Source organism: Eptesicus fuscus, chromosome 15 (genome assembly GCF_027574615.1).
Source record: "Eptesicus fuscus isolate TK198812 chromosome 15, DD_ASM_mEF_20220401, whole genome shotgun sequence".
NCBI lineage: Eukaryota > Metazoa > Chordata > Mammalia > Chiroptera > Vespertilionidae > Eptesicus > Eptesicus fuscus.
The window spans coordinates 32,904,893-32,928,760 of NC_072487.1; the positions used below are offsets into that span (position 1 = coordinate 32,904,893).

The window sequence follows — 23,868 nt, forward strand, 5'->3', positions numbered from 1 at the left end:
GCGGGGCAAGAGAAAGAAGAACCTGGGGCAAAGGAAAATGGCATTCACGAATGAGCATTCGTGGAAATGGCCCCCAAATGACTCCTAAATAGTAAACCGACTAAAGAATGGGCTGCCAGATTTTGATGTAGGTCTACATCAAAAGTGGATTTTTAAAAAGAACTACAGGTGCATTCAGAGTTCAGAAAAGTAAGGGAATAACCTAAGTCAGTTAGGTTATTAAAAAGTAAGTTAATGACATAACCCAAGTCAGATGCAATTTGGGTGTGATCCTAAAATCACACTTTGCAAACTGCAGGCAGCTCTGCAGGCGGCCTCAGCCCCCTCCGGACGGGCCCTGCTGTTGGCGCCTTACAAACGCAGCCTGGAGCCTGCGGTCCGCTGGTGTGAACTCAAGAGGGGCAGGCATTTCCCCCTCATGACCTATAAAGTATAGTTCACATTAAATCAGTGCATCTCAGAACTTCCATTTCTTACTACCTGTTTGGGATATTTCTAAAAACATGCAGTGCAGAGGAAAAAAACGGCTCGTTCCACTTAACAAAAACTAGCAAATATGAAGATTAGTAGTACAGGGAGCATGCTTTGCACGTTATCGGAATAAAGGGATATGCATTCGTCAAGCTTACTGAACTGTACTTAATACGTTAATTTAAAGCAACTGTCCACATTGAGCCTAAGAGGTTGGGATGGTAAGTATGGGCCCAACATAGGAAGATTCCATCTCTCCTCCTAAGTGGACTTTTACTTCCTTCAAAATTATAAATATGATCAGAGATGCCACCAGATGACTTAGTGAATTAGAGAAAAGAAAATCTCAGTAAGGAGAAGTTAAAACCTCCCACAGGCCTTCTTTCAAGAATTATATCTTTTCCAAGAAAAATTAAAATGATTCAATGGTAACAAAAATAATAGTCTATATACTTCAGAATGACTTAATAATTAACCATACAAAGACATACATTATGAAAAATTAAACACTTTTATTCAATTTCCAGCACATACCTTTTAGAAATGGGCTTACATGACAATGCACAGGTAGCCATAAGCAAACATTCTGACAGGAGGAATGTGAAGAATTAGAGCAAACTGCTTAGGAAACTGCAGAGTGTGTGTGTGTGTGTGTGTGTGTGGTGTTACTACTGTTCCTTTCCCCCCCTTCTTCTGAAGTTAGGTAAAACTTTCCAAAAGATACAGAGCTAGATAAGACTCCTTGAGGTAATCTGTAGCCCTGGTTCTAGTGTTGATGAAGAATTCTTGAGGGAAAAATATTGATTCTTATTGTAGGCATTTTAGGTGTACTATCATAAATAAGAGATTCTTTTCAACTAAGTACTTTCTGGTGTTTTTTTTCTGAATGAGAGGTCTTTTGCATAGTTGCATAGCTTTTCATAATATTTTATACTTAAAAGAGTTTCTTTCATCCATATATAAGAAACCAACTTCTAAGCATTACACCTCAGGGTTGTTAAGCATTGGAATGAGTTACAGAGGGACATTTCAGGATAGTTTTTTCCCTAGAGGTCTTTAAAAACAGGGTAGATTTTTCACTTGGGGTGCTTTAGGTGATCCAGCCAGAAGAGAGGAGCTATAGATTTCTAACACTTACTTTAATCTTCTGTAATTCTACGAATCTCCTTAATAAGCTCAGGAAACTGGCAGAATTGAATATATCTGAAGGCTTGGTATAGCATACTAAATAATGAAAACCCCCCACCACCTTTAATAAAAAAGAACATGTGGGTCTTACTGAGAAGATAATATCATAATAATTACCTTAAATTCAGCTCTCAAATTGTTTTTCCTCTTTCCAAAGTTTAAATAATTCATCAACAAAAAGCCCTCCCAGTGTAATAGTGTTACAAGTTTCAATTATTCTGGGCATTTTTTCTTTAGCATCATGGTCTGCAAATACCTATATAGAAGCCTATGATGACTCCTTGATGTATATATTCAAGTCACTATTTTTAAAAACCACATTCCTCTCCCCCCCTAGCTCTCCTAAAAAAGGCACCCAGAGCATGTGTGATATCCCTGGTTCCAAATCTAGTCATTTCTAGCCTCTGACTCCCAACTAAAGCTGACACACGCATGGCTGGCCTTTGACCGGTAAATATAAAGACATTCTTATCTGGTTGACTGGTCCTTAAAATTGAGAAGCAGAGAGAGAGAGATCCAAACATGGATTTACATATCCAAATCTCCAACTTAAAAAGTACTACAAATTACCGTGAATTAAACAGGGACACTTAAAGCACCCTGGACCAAAACATCGGTAAGCTTTCCCTCAGCTCTATCGCCTGCGGGCTGTGTGAGCCTGCGCAACTGACTTAATTACCCCTTGTGCCTCAGTTTCCTCATCTGCAGAATGGCGGGAATAACAGTACCCACCTCAGAGGGTAGCAGTGAGGATTCAATGAGACAATGCAACTCTGCTCCACCCTCAGCTTTTGTCATTTTTGCTGCCACCAAGGACACATAGATAAAGAAGTCTAATTTAATTACTCAGCTCTGCACAGACTACATGGCAAAGAAAGGATGTGGGGAAATTTGGTATGGTCTTAGCTGGCAACTTTGGAAATGCTCCTTCCTCTACAGCAAACTTCAGAATGTTCCTACAGTTTTATACAACTCAGCACAAATATGCAGAGAAGCCGGCTTGCCACGTGCTTCCTGGGAACCTGCAATCAGACTCACTTACAAGCAAACTCCTTTCCTAACTAAACACACACGTTTATTTACTGCGTGGGTGTTTTCTACTCCCTCAAACCGATTCTAGAAAAACTTCTATTTACAGAGGCAGCTTGCCACCAGCAGACATGCCCAGGATGGCACCACCTATCCCTTAGGTTTTCTGCCCGTCCCTCGGGCGGCTTAGAGTGGAGCTGCCTGGCTGGATCTGCCATTGACAGAAATCATCTCCACAGCAGACACTGGTGGTCTGCTAACTGATAAGACCTCTCCCTGGTATCTGCAAATGGAAGACAAATTACATTCTTTAGCTTATCTCCGACTCCCTCTACAACGTAAACAGTTTAGGTTTAATTGTCAGAGGTACAAAATGCATCTGCTTTCCCTTCAGTCCTCACCTTAGAAGTCAAGGTAGAGGGATGCTCTGACTCTCCTGAGGGGCATCCCAGTGCAGCTAAGGGGAAGGGGCGTCTTTACTGGATGCACCCCATGCCTGAGTTTAAGAAACAGGGAAACGAACTCATTCAAACACCTCAGTCTCACAAGTACAGAATGTCTATGCATTCAGAGTTCCCAATTTGCCTTCTGGCTCACAAAGGTATTTAGGCAAATAACAATTCTGTGCATTAAAGAAGGACTGAAGTGGTTTCCACAGGTTAAAAAAAGAAATGGTCCGGCCAGCATAGCGGAGTGGTTGAGGGTTGACCTATGAACCAGGAAGTCACAGTTCAATTCCAGTCAGGTCACATGCCCTGGTTTCGGGCTCAATCCCCAGCAGGGGGTGTGCAGGAGGCAGCCAATCAATGATTCATCATTGATGTTTCTATCTCTCTCTCCCTCTCCCTTCCTCTCTGAAATCAATAAAAATCTATTAAAAAGAAAAAAGAAATGTAATAAAGCATACTTAAATTGAACATACCAAGAAACTTTAGATGACTAAAAATGTGGAAGTGGAGGGGGACTGAAAAAACTGAGCAATACAACTTTTACTTTCTACCATAAAGTCCTTTTTGCACGCCCCCCCCCCACCAACCCAAACTTTTTTCAGTTCCCATTTTTAATGTTAATTTTTCTTTAGTATCTAAAAAGAAAAATGAATCAGAATGAAAAGAAAAATGATGGGTTAGATTTGAGAGCAGCCCATAACAGGACTGAAGAGTTACTTGCTCGGTGAGCAATTCCTCCAGTCAAACTGTAATTCTCTGGTGTTAGCTCTGATGATGTCAATTTTGGTGATTTATAACCTTGGAGCAGGTTTGAGGCAGACCACCCTGGCCAAAAAGATTCTCTTCAGACATGAATAGCACCAGAAAATGGGACAAAAGGAAAATGAAATCACAGCTACCTCCAGATAAGTGGATATACTTAAACTTATTTCTTCTGAAATATTTGTAGAGGTATTTATAAGCAGTTATACTTTATTTAAAAAGGGGGGGGGGTGGGGCAGGCTGGCACCGCCCAATGGACCAAGAGGTCCCGGGTTCAACTCCCAGGCAGGGCACATGCCCAGGCTGCAGGCTCGATCCCCAGTGGGGGGCATGCAGGAGAGAGCCGATCAATATGTCTCTCTCATCGATGTTTCTATTTCTCTCCCTCTCCCTTCCTCTCTGAAATCAACAAAAATATTTTTTAAAAAAGAGGGAGAGGAAGATAAACAGTAACAATTAATAAAAGGTAATATTAACTTAAAAAAAAACTTCTCCCCTTATTTTGACTTGTCCTAGATGCCAATCCAAAACAAAGTCTTTGTCAGGGAAGGTTATCTCCCTGTGAAACCTGAGATTTGGGGAAAAGTTCAGCAATGCTGTCAGAGGCGATGTCCTTCCCGGGGCAGGAATGGGCCTGCTCTATTTGAGGAGGTATCTACTTTCCTCCTCCATCCACGTCCTCCTTGCCCACTCTGGCAAAAAACACTATCTGCCCAAATATTTCCATTTCTAGGGAAGCCTGACTCCTGGAAATCCAAAAGACATGGGCAGTGAGTAATAAAGTGAATTCCCCCAGATGACAGGGGCCTGATGAGGGAAGATGTAGGCATGGAGCTGGGTTAAAAAGATGAAGCCCTCTCTCCTGGAAATGATCCAGGAAACGCACAGGATCGTGTTTATTAGGACAGGAAGTATTTATTATATTCAAGTATCCAGACAACTGGAACTTCACCCATAACCTTCCCAGAGAAAACAACATTCATGAAAGGGCATCCTATAGCCCCCGGTAGCCCTGAATTCTACCAGCGGGATGAAGCCAGACCACCAGAAGGCCATACAAGGACTATCTCATCTCAACACGTGACATACGTCATCGTCTCGACTTTGATTCCAGGATACGTAAGAACTAGGCCATGTGGATTCTGTTACTCCATTTATGATGAACAAATGTCATCGATACCTCTGTCATGCAGCACCACTTACAGTCGTAACATCATTTAAAAAGACAATGCCAGCCCTGGCCAGGTGGCCCAGGTGATTGGAGTATTGTTCGTACACCAAAAGGTTGTTGTGGGCTCGATTCCCGATCAGGGCATATACCAAGGTTCGATTCTTGGTCTGGGCACGTATGGGAGGCAACCGATCAATGTTTCTCTCTCACATCAATGTTTCTCTCTCTATCTCCCTTTCTAAAATCAATAAAAATATATCCTCAGGTGAGGATTAAAATAATAATAATAATAATAAATTCCACCTAGGAAATCCACTTTTTACTCTCAAGCTACAAATGGGCCTGTGTCCTCTGTGAACTGGTGAGCAACTTCCTTCCGAATGGTGAGAATTAGGTGCCTGACCCCGTCTCCTTTCCTGCCTGGACACCGGCATCTTGGATGCTCAGATGCGGCAACCATGAGAACTCCTGTGGCCCCTACATGCTTGACCTGGACCTTCACTTCCCTTTGTTTCTGACTTTCTATTTGACAACGATTTCACTGCAGGTATGTGTCTTGGAAGCCTCCCCAAATGCTTTTCACAACGAAAAGGGATAGAAAGAAATCAATCAAAGGGCATAAGATGGCTCGAGGAGAGCGGTTTCAAGGAGTACATTTTTAGGGACGGAATGACCTGGGTGCAGAGTTCTTTACCTGGGGCTGGTGGATGGGCTTCCGCAAAGCCTGCACCTCTTGAGAGAGAAGGCAAAATCCTGGGAGATGGTGCCTTGTGCCTAGGTCTACAGCTTGCACCAGAGGCCCCAGTGGTTGAGAAGCTCAAAGAGCAGAAAAGACCAGGAATCTGGGCCAACTGAGTAAAGCCAGGCAAGGGAGCCGGCCGGCCCGGTACAGCGAAAGGCTAAGACAGCCCTGGGCTTCTACCAGCCCAGTGCTTCTGTGCCACCAGCGGTCTTTCTCCTCCGAGCTGGACCATCACATGATTCACGTGGTTGCGTATTAACCTACCAGATGGTCTGTTGAAGTTAACAAGGGCCTGCGGCTGCGGCTGCTGCGGCTGGGGCGGTGGCTGCTGCTGCGGCGGCGGCGGCGGCTGCTGCTGCTGCATGCCAGGCAGTGTCCTTTTCCCCTGGACGGCGAGCTGCAGCGTTTCGGGGAGGTGCTGGCCCCGGGCCAGCATTTTGTAAGCTAAAATCTGAGCCCGCAGCTGATGCAGCTGGACAGGACTGAAGGGCGAGGGACCTCTGCTGGGCTGGTTCATCGCCTGCGGATCGCCAGGGATGAGGGGCCCCGGCTGGTTCGGTGGCATCTGGGGTGGGGTCGGGCCGCCTCCCGACGACATAGGGCTGGAGATATGCTCTGCAGCTCCCAAGGGAGACGGGTGCGGTGACATGTAGCCTAGAAGAAAACACAAACGGACATCACAGGCTGCCCCTGATGGCCCTGGAAGAGAGGCATTCCTGAATATTTTGGTAATTTTCTACAACAGCACTGTCTGATACCAATTTAAAATGTACCTAATTTAATCATCACATTATTATATAACAAGATTTATATATATCACATATATATAATTTAAATTTTTCTAGCAGTTACATTAAAAAGTAAAAGAAGCAGATAAAACCAATGTTAATAATACATTTCATTTAAATCACCGTACCCGAGATATTATCATTTCAAAATGTAAAAATTGATAAAGAGACCTATGCATCCTTTTGTTCACACATCTCGATTCAGACCAGCCACATTTCAAGTGGTCAGGAGCCACCACGTGTCCTCGAAGGCAAACTGTTAGTGGCTGCTGTCCACCTACAGGAAGGCACCTGGGGGTAAGTCTCACACATTAAAAGAAGCTCCAACCTCGAAACAAAACCCGAAGGTCTCTGCTGTATCCCAACGTGAAATGAAGCGTCTCTTATAGAGGTAAATATTACTTGGTTCATTATGCACATTAGGAGGAGTTTGCAATTATCGAGGGTCTCCAAGGCTGTGGGAGTGCATATGGCATCGTGCGTGTTGTCTTCGTTGAGTTCTCCCTGGAAACGGCCTGATGGAAGGACGGAGCGCAGGTGATTCCCAGGGAAGGGGCGAGGTCGACACTGGCAGGGGCTGGAAAGGTGAGCTAAGGAGGGAAGGCAGCGAGTAAGGGCTGTGCTGCCGAGCCAGCTGCTGCAGCGGGTGCCTGAAGATTAACCTCATGCAGAAGCTCCGGGATATAAAGTAAATAACTGGCCTCCACGTCACCCCGGGAGGAGTAAGGAGCTGGGTGTTTACGCTCTAAGGATCGCCTGTCAGTGCTCATGTCACTGGGTTCTTTCTAGGGTCTAAGATTAACTGTTGGATAAAAATACTATTCGCTTTGTTTTTTAAAGACTTAAAAGTTTCAAAAATCTCCTAAAGACCACAATACATAAAAATGAGAGTGTACAGTTTGGGTTATAAGAGATCTAAATGGGAAGTTTAAGAATACTTTTCTTGAGGAAGAAAAGGCAAAATGAACAAAAATTGCAAGGAACTTGTTTCCAGAGTTGAACTGTATAGCTCAGCCAAGGAATTCCTAGATAAACCTATGACTGCGTGTTGCTGGAGGGAGATCCCAGATGAAGGAGAGAACAAAGTGGCCGACTGCAATCTGAGAGGTCGCCTTGACTTCAAACCAAGTGCTAATTAATGAAGTCAAAGGTGTCCTCAGATACAATATAAAAGACCAGATGAAAGGTCTTTGCCCTTTCATAAATGGACTTGTGTCATAATTACCATAAAGGTCGGCACCTCGGTGTTTATTTGGGCATGCGCTGTGTATTTGAACCTTTGTTGAGTTTGAGCTGAGACAGCTTTGTGCACCTATGTGGGATCAGAGCGACCTGAGTCGGTGACTGCCACAGGCTGGGGACTCACCGTGATCACCCTTCACCAGACGACAGAAAGTAAAGGACACAGTTACTTTCATCTCAGATTGCCATTTGGAAAGGGAAACAAATTTAGCTTGATTCCCTAAGACAAGAGGAGGGTTTGTTCGATCAATTGGTGACCAGTAGCACTCCTTTCAGAGAAATCCTGTCCTGAAGAGAAATGAAGAACTGCCCCCATTCCCCAAATCCCTACTCCATAGGGAGCACAAAACCACACAGCCATCAGGGTTCTAGTTGGTCATGTTAAGTTAGCCAAGAAAATGCCCCTGAAATCAGCCTGCAAAGCTAACAGAAATTTAATCCCAATAACATACACCTAACTTCATCATTACCATTCTTCCTTTTTTAATGAGGCTTAGCTCTCTAATTGTAATGCTGGTGCAAAGCTTTTGTTCATTATAAAAGCACCTTCCTGACACCTTTTGGCCAACCCTGCACCTATCACAGGGAGAAAAACTTCCTACCAAAGCTAACGACACTCACAGTAGAAGGTGTTAAAATGGGTCATACTATATGTCTCTCCTATTTCCTAAGGTTATCAATTACAGCTTACCTATTGTCAGAGGATGCCTAACATAATGAACCAAAGCACAATGAACTATATAACATTGTTTATCAAATCTCGTGTAAACTGTGAACTGTGGGCCAAGTTATGAACGTGACACAGTTACATGATGCACAATAATTAATTTTACTTCAAACTGGTTAAAAAAGAAACTGAAGGTGGAATGAAAATCACTTTCCATAATTAATCAATAAACACAATTTTACCTCAAATTTAATAAGAAACTGAAGGTGGAAAAAATCGCTTCCTAGAATTTATAGGGGATGTCAATAGAATCATTCTATCACAGAATGATATTAAAGACTAGAGGCCCAGTGCACGAATTCATGCACCAGTGGGGTCCCTTGGCCTGACCTGCGGGATTGGGCCAAAACCGGCTCTCCAACATCTCCCGAGGGCTTCCGTATTGTGAGAGGATGCAGGCCAGGCCAAGGGACCCCAACAGTGCATGATCGGGGCCAGGGAGGGAAGCGGGAGGTTGGCCAGCTAGGGAGGGTCTGCGGGAGGACTCCATGGCATGTCCGGCCTGTCTCGCTCAGTCCTGATTGGTCGGACCCCAGCAGCAAGCTAACCTACCAGTCAGAGCATCTGTCCCCTGGTGGTCAGTGTGTGTCATAGTGACTGGTCGGCTGGTCAACTGCCTGCCTCCTGGTGGTCAGTGCACATCATAGCAAGCAATTGAGTGGCCTTAGCATATCATTAGCATATTATGCTTTGATTGGTTGAACTGACGACTGGACGACCAGACACTTAGCATATTAGGCTTTTATTATATAGGATGTGACAGTGATTCAGATATAGAGAATTTTTTGTTCTAAATGACTAGCATTCAATAAAACTTTAGAAAAAACAGACTCTAAACGATGAAACAACAAAGTATTTTGGCAATTATCTTTAGTTGAGGAAACAAAGTGAGGAAATTGCCCAAGAGTGAATATTTGTCTGGAGGATGACAATGTTGATACAGAATCTGCTCTTTTTGAAATCTGGTTTGATATTCTCATTCAAAAGCAATCAAATGTGGCAGTTTTCTTTTCCTCGTCCTCAAGAGCCATTATCTCCCCAGTTTCACCTTGCCTCAGAGAGACACAATCATCTTTCTCCTTTTAATAATCTTGAACTTATAAGTGTCAATTTTATATGAATTTTCTCTTCACACACATACACACACACACACACACACACACACACACACATGCAAACACAAATATTATATACTTGCCTCTGAAGACTTTTTTTTTTACACAATGGACTAAAAATAAACAATGTTATCATTGGGACCATAAGGTACACAATTCAGTATTTATTGAAGGAAATGGTTTTGCTTCTCAACCAATCGCTTAAAATAACCTAATAGGTTGCTAGGTAGTTAAAGCTGGCAGGTTTCTGATCAATACCACACCTCTCTGTACCTGTGTGCTTATAAATGGCTTTCTACAGTAGGGTTTTTAAAGATACGTGTTATTATAGAGTCTAAAGTCTTTTAAAATCATTATATTAAATAAGACTGCATTATACCAATACTACTTTGTCAAAAATACATGTTTAAATAACTCAATTCCCCAGCCTACAACGAACTTTTGCTATTTTAGAGAAAAATGTGACATGCTAATTCTGATTCCACTTAATGCAGACCCCTGCATTTCAAAGTAATTATAATTTACTGAAATTATAAAAAGATTAAGAGTTATTTAAAATTGTTGATTTTTGAGTGCATAGGTTCACTTCTTTACCTAATTGAGCAAAATTTACTATGTATGTATCCAGTTATGTGCTACATACACAATGGTGCCAAGTGTTGGAGAGTCCAAGAAAAATCATCATTCTTAAGTTGATGAAAGGAGCCAAGCAATGAGAGAAATTTGAGGATACATAAAAGTAAAAATACCCCATTATAATTCAGGCATTTTGGAGTTTTCCCATGGCCCACAGTTAGAGGCACCACAAAGCCAGAACAGATACAGCAAGCACATGGCTTTGACAATCACTGAATACAACTCATCTGCACTTTCCAAGTGTTAAAAATTAGAGCTACATTAGCTCTGTGAACGCACCTGGCTTCCCTGAATTTTAATTCATTCTTAACACCGAATGGGTCAGATTTTTTCTTCCTGGGCTGCAAAACGTCCCAAGACTCTTTCAGGATGCTTTTCTGATATGGTCAAGATTTTGTGAGTTATCTGCAACAGTTATACCCACCTGTCATCAAAATTCAGATCAGAGTCTGGGATATTCACAACCCTGTTTGCATATTAGTGAAGTCGCACTCCTATGCCACCATGACTTGCATACACACACACACACATACACACACATATATACACACACACATATATATACACATATATACACACACACACACATATATTTAAAACTGACTACATTTTTCTAAATCCTTACACTTGAAAATCTTCTCTCAGGTGATTGGGTGCCTAATCACTGATGGAGAAAAAAGCTCATATATATTAAATTACATAGGAGTATACAAAAGAATGCATAAACCATAAACTTTGAATTAGAATATCAACATACTGGGGTTAATTAGTGCTAGAGTAACCCATGCCCATTGCATGTTTAAATGACCATACCACGATTCTGAAAACAAGTTACATTGTATTCAAAAGACTCTGAGGTATCTTTATATGCCTTCAACAGTGAGGGGCTAAGGCACCAAGGAGAAGAGAAATATTTCATATATTGATTTGGCCATTATTGTGGGTTGAATTGTGCCTTCTACAATGGTAAGTTTGAAACCCTAACCCCTAGTCCCTGTGAATGTAACCTTATTTGGGAATAGGATCCTTGCAGATGTAATCAAATTAAGATGAGGTTGCCCGGCCGGCATGGCTCAGTGGTTGAGCATCGATCTATGAACCAGGAGATAACAGTTCGATTCCCAGTCAGGGCACATGGCTGGGTTGTGGGCTCTGATACCCAGTAAGGGGCTGTGTGGGAGGCAGCTGATTGATGATTCTCTCTCATCATTGATGCTTCTATCTCTTTCTAACCTCTCCCTTCCTCTCTGAAATCAAGAAAAAAAAGAAAAAAAAATTTTTTTTTTAAAAAGATGAGGTCATAGTGCATTAGGGTAGGTCCGAATCCGCTGACTGGTATCTTTATAAGAGGAAGGAAATCTGGAAGCAGACACAGACACACAGGAAAAATGTCACGTGGAGATCAAGACGGAGATAGGAGGGACAGACCAGCAAGCCAAAGAATTCCAAGGATGTTGACAATCGCCAGAGGCTGGGAAGAGGCCACCAATTCTTCCCTACAGCCCTCAGAGCACGGTCCTGCTGGCACCTGGGTCTCAGACTTCCGGCCTCCAGACTGTGCGCGAACCATCTTCTGTGGTTGGAAGCCACCCCGTTTGTGGTCATTTGTTACGAAGGCCCAGGAGACTGATACAGCCACCCACCGGCACTGACAGGTAATTCCGCTGCCAGGAAAAGGCACCTCTCAGACAACGTACGGACGTGCAGTTTGAGGGACTCAGGTGGCTCATGCGCCTTCACATCTACTGTTGTAGGGAGGCAGACCCGGCTCCTCCTTCCGGCCCTGTCCCTCACAGGTGTGGAAACGTGGGAAAACAGAGTGGATTCTCTTTTACACCATCTATAAAACCGGGATACTATCATTCACCTTTCTACATCACGATAAAGAGTCTGGATAAGGCACACAGGGCACTGGGCTAGCACGGGGGGAAGCTAGTAACATTACTAGGACTTTGTTAGTGAAAGTGACCACATGAATAATCAAGTTGTGTTGGTGGGGACTGGGCGAGATTTCTTTTTATTTTTTTAAAAATATATTTTATTAATTTTTTACAGAGAGGGAGGGAGAGGGACAGAGAGCTAGAAACATCGATGAGAGAGAAACATCGACCAGCTGCCTCCTGCACACCCCCTACCGGGGATGTGCTCGCAACCAATGTACATGCCCCTGACTGGAATCGGACCTGGGACCCCTCAGTCCGCAGGCCGACGCTCTATCCACTGAGCCAAACCGGTTTCGGCATGGGGGTGATTTCTATAGAGAAAAGAAACCTGCTGGATTCAGTCTTCCTCTGACATGTTCTTTGGAAGTGATAGTTAAAATGACCAATATGAAAGATGAAAGACTATGGTTTGAAGCCAAAATCAGGCATGTAGCGTTACAGACCTTGGCTGTGTTGATCCATCGGACTCTGGGGCGGGCCCATCCCTGGGTGAGGTGGTCGCATGCCGGTGCCCTTCATGGACCCGCAGTGGATGTCTTCGACAATGCCCTTGTCGTGCATGCCATCCATGGGCTGGAACAGGTGAAGCGCTGCTGTTAGATACTGCCTTCACACAGAATGTCTCTATGTGGAGTCTTAAGTCCCCTCTCTAAGGTCCTCAAAACTGTGGCACAATCACCTAGCACCATACAATAGTCATATATTTTTACACCTACATTACACATATTATTATAATATAGTACATATATTTTAGAGGTGGGGACAAAAAAATTAAAAAGACTACATCAATAGGATCATCAAAACTGCCTGTAAGTCAAAAGTTAAGACTATACACAGTTGAATTTTTCCTGTAACGTCAAAACCTGAAAGTAAAAATAAAATTCTGCTCACAAGGTATCCTACCTAATAATAGACAAATATGCAAATTGACCGCACCTTCGCTACACCTAGGCCACGCCCACCAGCCAAGCCACGCCCACCAACCAATCAGGATGAGTATGCAAATTGCCCCAACAAAGATGGCGGCTAATTTGCATATCAAGACAGCGTCCAAAGAAGCCAACAGCTGCAGAAGGGAGTAAAGCTTGGGGGAAGGGCGGGGCGGAGGCGGGGCCAGGGGGAGGAGAAGGGCGAGGCGGAGGCGGGGCCGGGGGAGGAGAAGGGCGGGGTGGAGGCGGGGCCGGGGGGAGGAGAAGGGCGGGGTGGAGGCGGGGCCGGGGGTGAAGGGAAACGCGGGCGGGCTGGAGGAGAAGGCGGGGCGGGCGGGGTGGAGGCGGGGCCGGGGGTGAAGGGAAACATGGGCGGGCTGGAGGAGAAGGTGGGGTGGGCGGGGTGGAGGCGGGGCTGGGGGTGAAGGGAAACGCGGGCGGGCTGGAGGAGAAGGCAGGGCAGGCGGAGCGGAGGCGGGGCCGGGGGCGAAGGGAAACGTGGGTGGGCTGGAGGAGAAGGTGAGGCGGGCGAACAAGGGAGGAACGGAGGCGGGTTAGAGTGCAGCAGGAAATCCTATTGCAGGATTTTTTCCTGCAACGGGAACGCTAGTCCTACCTAATAATAGACAAATATGCAAATTGACCGTACCTTCGCTATGCCCACGATTGGCCAGGAGGTGCGGGGGGGCGGGACTCGGGGGGCCGGGGTAGCTGATTGGGCCGGCGGGACGCTGAGCTGCGTCGCCAGCGGCGGCATGAGCTCAGCGTCTGCGCCATGGCTGTGCTGCGGCACAGAAGGGGCCTCTGGGGCAGCGAGCTCACGTCCCACTGTGCGGACCATCAAAAGCAGGGGAGCCGAGTGCCTGTCCGCTGGTGCACCAGGCGCCGGAGGCTTCTGAAAGGCCTGCTGCCTGAGTGGACAGGCACCCAGCTCCCACGCTTTTGCTTTTGGTCGCGGGGAGCTGGGTCCCTGTCCGCTGGTGCACCAGGCCTTTCAGAAGCCTCTGGCACCTGGTGCACCAGTGGACAGGAACCCAGTTCCCCCGTGATCGAAAGCAAAAGCGTGTAGGGGACCCTACACGTGCATGATTCAATCATGCACTGGGCCTCTAGTACAAATATAAGCTGTTCTTCCATACCTTCTTAAGGAAGTCCTGAAACCTGCCCTGTGTTGAAGTTAGTCCCAGGTCTGAAGGAAGACTATTTGAAATGTCTGTGAGGATCGATTTATTGGGTAATTTTTTTTGTCATCGGAGCGGAAGGGACTATGGAAAGTTTAAAAGTTGAAACCAGAAAATTCCATGGCAGTTGGGAGAAGAGAAGCAGACCAGGTAGAGCAGAGAAGGGGTGACCACTGAAAGGGAAGGGCAGTGAAAGAGATGAAGCTGTGCCACAGAGGGGGCCAGACTGAAAAGGGTGAAAGGCACGGCGTGGGGGCAAGTTAAGAACACAGGGTCTGGGGACAGGACGTGAGGCCTAGTACATAACAGACACACAACAAATAGCTACCGAGCGGACCTTAATCCAATCCAGCACTGGGCATCGGAGCATGTGTTTGGGAAAGGAAAAGCCGATTCCTCTGCAAACTGCAACAGCAATTTTCAAAAACGGCCTGAAAGGAATATTTCCAGGAGTTTATAGAAACCAAATAACTTCAAGCAAGAAAGCATGAATGTTTGCAGTTTTGGAGAAAGGAAAGTTAATTTCTGCAGAGTCAAAAGCATGCACTTGAAAAGAGGAAAAATGTACCATAAAGAGGATGTTCAGAAGAAAAATCGGAAGGGTTTGGTATAAAGAGTGTCTCTGAGTGTGTTAAGTAGTAATAATAGGGAGGAAATCAAAGCAACACAGCAGATGCATTTAGGCCACTTGTTTATTTATTTCCAGTCATGTTGCAAAGCAAAAAGCTGACGCTCAGAGGGAGAAGGGGGAGAAAGACGAGGCATACAGCTGTCCCTAAAAAGAGTCTAAGAAAGCGAAGGCATCTGGTCAGCAGGTGTGAACTTAGGCACTAAACACGTCCTCACGCAGGGAATTATCTGAGGGGCTGGGGTTCAGGAAAACCAGATTGGCAAAAAAATGCACACCTTGCAGAATGAGAGCAAAACCAAAACCAAACCAAACAAAAAAGACTTTAGATGGGGGTAGAGAATATGAGGACATGTGAACAGAAGGGGTCGGAAGAGATAATTATTAATAAAAACAACCCAGTGCAAAAATAAGTGACGCTTATTTATACAGCTAACTTTTAAAAAATATATATTTTTATTGATTTCAGAGAAGTAGGAAGAGGGAGAGAGAGATAGAAACATCCATGATGAGAGAGAATCATGGATCGGCTGCCTCCTGCAAGTCCTCCACTGGGGATCGAGCCCACAACCCAGGCATGTGCCCTTGACCGGAATTGAACCTGGGACCTTTCAGTTCACAGGCCGATGCTCTATCCACTGAGCCAAACCGGCTAGGGCCAGCTAACTTTTAAATGCTTAAATAATCATAGAGATTAGCTAAATATGTCCTTCACATTTTATCTTTCATTTTGGAGGTGAGACAGCCTTAACCCATTCTGAAATTATTTAACCCACCTGGTCTAAGGTTTTACAAGTGACAGATCAGATCTATAATACAGCTCCCAAATTAATTTAATATGAGCAGAAGACAATTTAATGACTTCAGTATGTCTATATGTTCAATATGTCTGCTAAAAATATGATATAAAAAACAGTTTTATTTTTTCAGCTACCTGACAAGCTAAAAATGTGTTTTGTTTTTCTTTTTCTAAAAATAAAAGGAGAGAGAGAGAGAGAGAGAGAGAGAGAGAGAGAGAGAACTTGGGAACATTATAGGGATGTTCACAATATATTTTTAAATGCAAAGAAGGAAGTTGCAGAGTAATTAAGTAGGAATATGATTCTATTACGGTGAAAGAAAAATTATTTAAAAAAAAATCACACCTGTGTATGATTTTTACTGAGCATGGAGAAAAAGTAAGGTGTGAAAAGCTGTCAACTAGGGTAGAGCCAGGATTAACCATTTCCTTTATTTATCTCAATATGGTTTCATTTTTCAAAACAAGCAATATAGTAACTGTTCTGATTTGAAAATCATCCAATTACAAAATTTGTTTAAAAAAAAAAAAGTGGGTCTTTTCTTTTGGTCTCCAATGCCTTAGCTTAAAATTGACTTACAGTCCCACACAATTAGAGGAAAAACTTGCTCTCTTTTGCAGTAATCTTTCAGTTTTAAACCAGTATCTTCCATGTTTTGTCTATTTAACATTAACAGGCATCCCACCACCCTACCCCCCTGTGACGTCATCCACAGGGGATGCAAAACCTCTGCTTGTCTCATCAGGCGCGGCCTTCAGGTAACATGCAGTGGCCTCATGGAGTTTCTTTGGCTTTTGCTAACTTTCAAAGCAAACTGTCTCAGAGGCTCTTGTTTACTTGCTCCAAAGGCTGTTCTCTCTTCTTTGCGTGTCCTGTGAAGGCCTAATGCCCAAGCTGTACCAGTATGACCATCCCCACAGCAACAATCCAAGGCTCACAAGCAGAGGATCATTATAACAGTCCAGAGCTGGACTGGCCCCGAGCTCTGCCAAGGCAGGCCCCTCTCCCAGGACGAAGCCCCTGAGAGAGACGGCCAGGTGCATGCGAGGGCCTCCCCAGAAACTACCTATGATCTTTAGGAAGGGACTCATTTTCCTTCTACTCTTTGGGGTCTCATTTTTAAAATAAATACCAACATTTTAAAGAAAGAGTAATTCTCAATATGTTCATTTGTGGCTGATAAAAGTTACTTAACACATATAGTCAGACTTATTCACTTATACACTTATTCACCAAGCCAAAATAGCTGCAACCCATACATCAGAGAATTTAACTAGCAGAACTGCATACTCTATCTTGTCTTTTTAAAAAGCCACGATCTGATCTTCCTGACTGGTGCAACATCTGTACCAATAAACGAGCCTCAGAAGGTATGTTTTTAATAATGCTCAGGGTAAGACAAAGACCTCGCTTCTCTCGTAAAAACAGCAGAAACAGGGGGGCAGGGGTTATCAGGGATATCAGCCGTCCAGGACCCAGAAGATGAGACTGAACAGGAGAACCACCGCTTACCTTGTGCATCTGATGCATGCCTTCCTGTGGGAAGTCGGTAGACCCCATCGTAGGCATAGGGTGTGAGACACTTGGAGGTCCAGGACTTGGCCCCATCATACTGTGGACGGAACCTGGGGATGGCCCAGGTCCCGGACTAGGTCCGAGAATCGGTCCAGGAGAGGGTCCGGGCCCTGGCGAAGGCCCTGGGTGGGGCATCGCACCAGGGTCTGTGGGTGTGGACATCTACTTCTCCCGTGTCTCTGCCAATCAGCACAATGATCCTGAGTTGAAAAGAAGGGAAAAAAAGGAATGTTTTCAACATGATGTTAAGATCAGAATAAAACAGTTGTTAGTATTTGACGGTGCCATTTTTATAACAAACATCAAACAGAACTGCCCTGCCTGATCCAGATGTTTGAGTGTGATATATATCCATCTGCCCTAGTCTTTATGAAGACCACTTGTTTAAAAGAAAAATATACTCTAAATGATTCCCCAGAAAGACATAAATCATCCAAGATACAAAAAGTACTCACTGGAGAAACTCAAATTTAGCACATAAGCAGAATTCTGAACAAGTTTGAAATTTATTACTGAAGCCAACAGATGCTCTCCATTACTTACTGGCTGGGGCACCTAACAAGTCATTAACCTCCCAAAGCCATTAAAATATAACCCCTTAAAACATATCCAACCGACATCCATTTTCTTAAGTAAATGGACATTCAAAACTTCATAGAAAATCCTAGGTAGTTAAAATCCCAGATAGCGAAAAAGTACAATTCCATAAATTGAGAATGAAAGAGAATCCCCAATCATAGGTAAAGCAGAGGTTATGGGAATCAGACAAATATGGGTTCACATATCCATGTGATATAATTATTAGCTGAGAGTGTAATGCAACAATCCATGTAAAAACACAGTCTCTTGCCTGGCACAATAAGCAGCCATCTATTATTATTATTATTATTATTATTATAAAATTGGTATTCAGATTATATATATTTCAGGTGTTCAACATTATAGATGTTTGGATACACTGCATAGTGTTCACCACTGTAAATCTAGTTACCATCCATCACCATACAATTGACCCCCTTTACCCATATCACACTCCTCTCAACACCTTTCCAATCTGTTCTGTGATTTTGTTTTGTTTGTTCATGGCTTTTTTTAAAGACTCCACATATAAGTGAAATCATACGGTATTTGTCTTCTCTGTCTGACTTGTTTCACTTAGCATAATACTGCCCTCAAGATTTCCTTCCTTTTAACGGCTGAGTAATTTCCATCTTCTTTTTAAAAAAATATATTTTATTGATTTTTTTATAGAGAGGAAGGGAGAGGGATAGAGAGGTAGAAACATCGATGAGAGAGAAACATCAATCAGCCGCCTCCTGCACACTTCCTACTGGGGATGTGCCCGCAACCAAGGTACATGCCCCCTTGACTGGAATCGAACCTGGGACCTTTCAGTCTGCAGGCTGATGCTCTATCCACTGAACCAAGCTGGTTAGGGCAATTTCCATCTTCTTTATCCATTCATCTATCAGTGGGCACTTAAGCCATTTCCATGTTTTAGCTATTGTAAATAATACTGCAAGGAACATAAAGATGCCTATATCTTTTCAAATTAGTGTTTTCTTCTCCTTTGACCACTCTTTTTTAGCATTATTTCCCCCACCACCTCTACAAAACCAGAGGTGATCAGAAGGATCAGTTTAAGATGTGGTCCTCCTGCCAGCCGATTGAAGACAAGGTGGACAGCTGAGAATTCGTCCCAGGCCTCTCTGTGGTCCAATATTCCCAAAGAAGTCATCCATGACGACTGGATCAGGGCCCACCACAGATGAGGTATGTCAATTCTGGGTCTATTTCAGCAAAGTAATATTCCATCACCCACGCTCTACAACTTCTTGGCATCCCCACTGAGGAGCTCCCTCATGGGGTGGGTACATGAGCCAAAAACGAGTAAATAGTGGTTTTCCAAATTCTGATGGAGATCAATGATCCTAGAGAGATAGCTGGATGCCACTACTGATCGTAATTATTACACAGTATGCTATCTGGGGGCACACACCTGTACACACAAAAACTTTCTGCTGTTAACCTCACAAAATACAGAATGAGACACTATAAGAGACTTACTTGCTCACTGCTTAGTGGCAGGGATAGAATTAGACCACAAAGGCCCAGTCACCTATAACAAGGCCCTCACCACAGTGAAAGTAGAGGTTTTAAAAAAAAAACAACCAAAATTAGTTCCATTCTTAGCTACCTACTATCACCTCTCGCAGAATCTCTAGACTATGAAGGCCATGAAGACAGGTTTGACTCTTTTTCACTCCTGTATCCCTAGTACCTCTGACCAGCCTGCAGTAAGTGCTCAAAAAAAAACCTGAATGAACTGAAACAACAATTTCAAGGGCAAACTATTAACAGACTCAGTTATTGTATATATAAAAATTATAGAGCAATCAGTGTCTGAGATGTGTTCACAGGGACCAGTTTGTAAAGTATGACTGTCTAGTCATTATACTATGCACCTGAAACTAACAGAAAATAATGCTGAATGTAATCTGTAATTGAAAAAAGAAATCTTAAAAGCATAGGCAATAACTCAGGGTAGAAGTCAGACATAGACAAATACCATATGATTTCACTTATACATAGAATCTAAAAAAAACAAGAGAAAAACACATAAACAAAACAAAAGAGCAACAGACTCACAGACAGAACAAACTGATGGTTGCCAGAGTGGAAGGGGTGAGGAATGAGTGAAAAATGTGAAGGGGAATAAGAAGTACAAACTTGCAGTTATTAGACAAATAAGCCACAGGGATGTAGTGTACAATACAGGAAATATAGTAAAAATATTTTTAAAAGGCTAGTATGCAAATCGACCAAACAGCTGAACAACCGGTCACTATGATGCACACTGACCACCAGGGGCAGACGCTCAACGCAGGAGCTGCCCCCTGGTGGTCGGTGCGCTCCCACGGGGGGGCGGGGGGGTGGAGGGGGGAGCGCCACTCAGCCAGAAGCAGGGCTCATGGCTGGCGAGTGCAGCGGTGGTGGCGGGAGCCTCTCCCACCTGTGACAGCACTAAGGATGTCCGACTGCTGGCTTAGGCCCGCTCCCGTACATCCCCCGAGGGCTCCCGGACTGCGAGAGGTCACGGGCCGGGCTGAGGGACAACCCGAGTGCACCGGGCCTCTAGTATCATAATAACATTGCATGATGACAGTTAATAGACTTATTGTGGTGATCACATTGCAAGGCATATAAATACCGAATCATCATGTTGCACACCAGAAACTAAAACAATTGTATATGCCAACTATACTTTAGTAAAAATTTAAAAAAAAAAGAATTTAGGGCATTCTGATGAGTTAGAGCTAAAACGGGAAGCGATGATAGGCTGCTTTGGAGTGAATACAAGCAGGGGATCACTCAAACTCTTTTGCTGATAGAAGCCGCGACCAAAAACGTAGTCCAAGCGGTTTCTAAAACAGGGAAGCCTCGCAGGTGAATTATAGCCTTGAATTCTCTAGGGAGCCAAACGTTATTATTTATTCTTTGTGATTAACAAAGCAGACGGAAGTAACATTTTTTGGCAGCCCACCCCTTCACACTCACACACACACACACACACACACACACACACACACACACACACACACACACACGTTCAGTCAGCATTTTAAATTTAGGAAGCCGACGTCAATTCAGGGGCACTACAAGTTATGTTCTTTTATGTATGTCAGCAAACTAACACATCCCTTTATTTTTTTGTGAATAAGAGGAAATTGCTTACTTCCAGTAATAATTTACCTTGAAATAGGCTTCAATGGCTACGACAATAATATACCACAAACCTGAACAATGACCATACAAGTACTTTGCCTGGTAGTCCTACTTTTCATGTTTTAATGTACATTACCTATAATACTCCCTTCTACAAATATGATCATCTTCATCTGGGAATCTCACAGAATGCTGTGATTACCTACACACAGCCCCAGAACTATGCTCCTCATTTTTTGTTACAGGAAACTACCAAAAACTTAAAAGTGAAAAACACATGAGAAGGAACATGGAAAGTATGGACATATAAGGGGGATAGTAATACTATGCAGTTAACTTTTTACTAAGAAGACATTCAGATGCATAAACTTAACGAATGTGTCCATTACATAGCATGACTCACACATGAGAAACTAGCTCAGAGAAATAGCACAGTCTAGTAAAATGCCCCCCCGCCCCCCCGTGCCACTGGGCTCATGATTGGCAGGAATCTAGGCTATCACGCACCTTGAAAGCGGTCCTCTCTGGCTTCCGACTGGGAGTCCAGGGACCCGAGCCTTCCCTCTCAGGGCCAATACTAACTCCAGGGCCCTGAGCAAAGTGCTCTTCCCTCGGGTCTCTAGGCCTCTGCTGGGCTTGGGACAGGAGTATCTCCAGGCTCCCTCCGTCTGTCTATCCAACCACGGGGAGCATCTCGCGACCTCCCTGCACGTGAGGTGCTCCCGGGAGGCTCTGTGGCCGGATCTGGGCTGTCCCGGGATGGGCGCCTTGCTGCCATCACAGGTGTGTGTACCTCTCACGGATGCGGCGCAGTCCTGGCCTCCTCATTTCTGGTGGCAACTTGACAGCACAGCTCAGGTGCCGGATGAAACCTCCCCACAGTGAAAAGCAAGGGGGGTGGGTAATAAATGAGAACAGGAACCAGCCTCTGGCAGCCGGGCATGTTGTTACTAAGTTACTACGATTAAGGTTTAAAGCCCAGGATTGGCCAACGGGGCTTCTCCCTCATCGGCCCTGCAGGTATCCCTAGGAATCCATCCCCCTTCCTTTCTGCAGCAATGAAAGGCTGCAGACCGGGTGGTGAGGGAGGAGAGCTCAGATAACCTTGATAGGGTAGTGGTTGATCTGTCCACAAGATAACACCCAAAACTCATTTTTATTTTGTGTTGGGGGAGGGAATTTTACATTGTCACAGAAAAGAACAACGGGTTCCACAATTACGTGGCCAATATAATGAAGAAAATGTGTGTGTGTGTGTGTGTGTGTGTGTGTGTGTGTGTGTGTGTGTGTGGAGGGTGGGGGATGGAGCCGAGGTAAGGCACAGTGGCCTCCCCATACAAGCAATGCTAGTCCTCTAACCTCCCCATCCGCTTCTCTACCTCAGACCAGCACTCCCCGAGAGCCAGGCCGCTGTATTCTTGGCCAAGAATTTTTCAGCAGTACACCATGTCTTTTCTCCTCCCGAAGTTCCTGCCTTTACAACTGGTGAGTGTGTGTTTTTAAAAATAAAGGTTCGGAGCTTCCCACAACTCCAACCACCACAGACATCTTCCCTCAGCCCCAGTCTCCTTCCTCTTCCCTCGCTGAAAGCCACAGCGCACCCACCTGCATATTAAAAGCAGCTCAACTTCATGGGATTTTAAGGGTCACCAGTCCAACCATCACAACCATGAGCAAGCATATACCTTCCTGTCTTACTGCAATCCGCAAAAATACCAAAGACCCCCACACTTGTAGTATATATTTAAACACACCCATACGTGCTTCCTAATCATTTTAGTGACTTAAATTGAGAAGACATTTTTGTCACATCCCCATTGAAACGATGAAGGTAGGAAGGGACCACCTGGTTTGATCAAAGTCACATCTGTAACTTTCGACTCCCAGGCAATGCTGAGCCACTACACCCATCAGGCCAGGCCACCCACCCGTGTGCGGAGAGCATGCAGCAATGATAGGAGTGGAAAGCACAGGACGGAGAAACAAAGATGGAAACAACGGGAGAGAGATTTTGCAACATCAATGTTGAGAGAATCACTGATTGGCTGCCTCCTGCACGCCCCCTACTGGGGATCGAGCCTGCAACCCGGACATGTGCCCTGACTGGAATTGAACCGTGACCTCCTGGTTCATAGGTGGATGCTCAACCACTGAGCCACACCAGTTGGGCATGGCTGCGATAACATATTAACTTATGAAGGGGCAGAGAAGTAAAGAGAAGCCTTAGAGAGAATATAAGGTGGAGACAATGTCATGAACTAAAGAGGTCAGTGCCATTGAATCAAACATCCTGGGGGCCCAATTTGACTCATCAATGTCCAGTGTACTGACTCTCCCTGGGCACAAGGCATGTGCAAAACGACCAGAGGGCTTCCTTACCCCACGCGCTGCAAGTCTGACAGGGAAAGAGCACAAATCCATACACAGCGGGGAGAGAGGGAGGAGGAGAAATGGAACCTCCTGCAAGACAAGAAGGGGCATAGCTCAAGTGTCCAACACAGCCCAGGGCAGGAGAGATGACGTGCAGCTTGGAAAGGGAGTTAGGGAAGGCTGCACGGAGAAGGTGGCATGTCAGCTAGGCCTTGACATAAAAAGAAACATACAAACACTTCCTAGAAACTCTGTTTTCTAGTCGCAGAAAGAGCTTGAGGAAATGCCACCATCATGACTAGGCAACACATCCTCCAGAATTCTTTCCACCACAGGTCATAAGAAAGACGGGAAATCTTAGCTCTCCAGCAGATGTTTATCACTGCAGGATCTACA

The 23,868-nt window shown here is 44.4% G+C and overlaps 1 protein-coding gene across 3 annotated transcripts in view; it reads right to left on the reverse strand.

Moving 5' to 3' along the window:
* The window catches only part of SMARCA2 (SWI/SNF related, matrix associated, actin dependent regulator of chromatin, subfamily a, member 2), a 182,252-nt gene that overhangs the window by 149,545 nt on the left and 8,839 nt on the right, over positions 1-23,868 (reverse strand). For all 3 annotated transcript variants that reach the window (XM_054727542.1, XM_054727540.1, XM_054727541.1), the window contains exons 2-4: positions 17,314-17,576; positions 12,707-12,836; positions 6,077-6,466 (exon numbers count right to left, since the gene is read on the reverse strand). In XM_054727542.1, coding sequence (XP_054583517.1) covers positions 6,077-6,466; positions 12,707-12,836; positions 17,314-17,538 — 745 coding nt within the window. In that variant the 5' untranslated portion in view covers positions 17,539-17,576. The remainder of the gene's footprint in view (positions 1-6,076; positions 6,467-12,706; positions 12,837-17,313; positions 17,577-23,868) is intronic.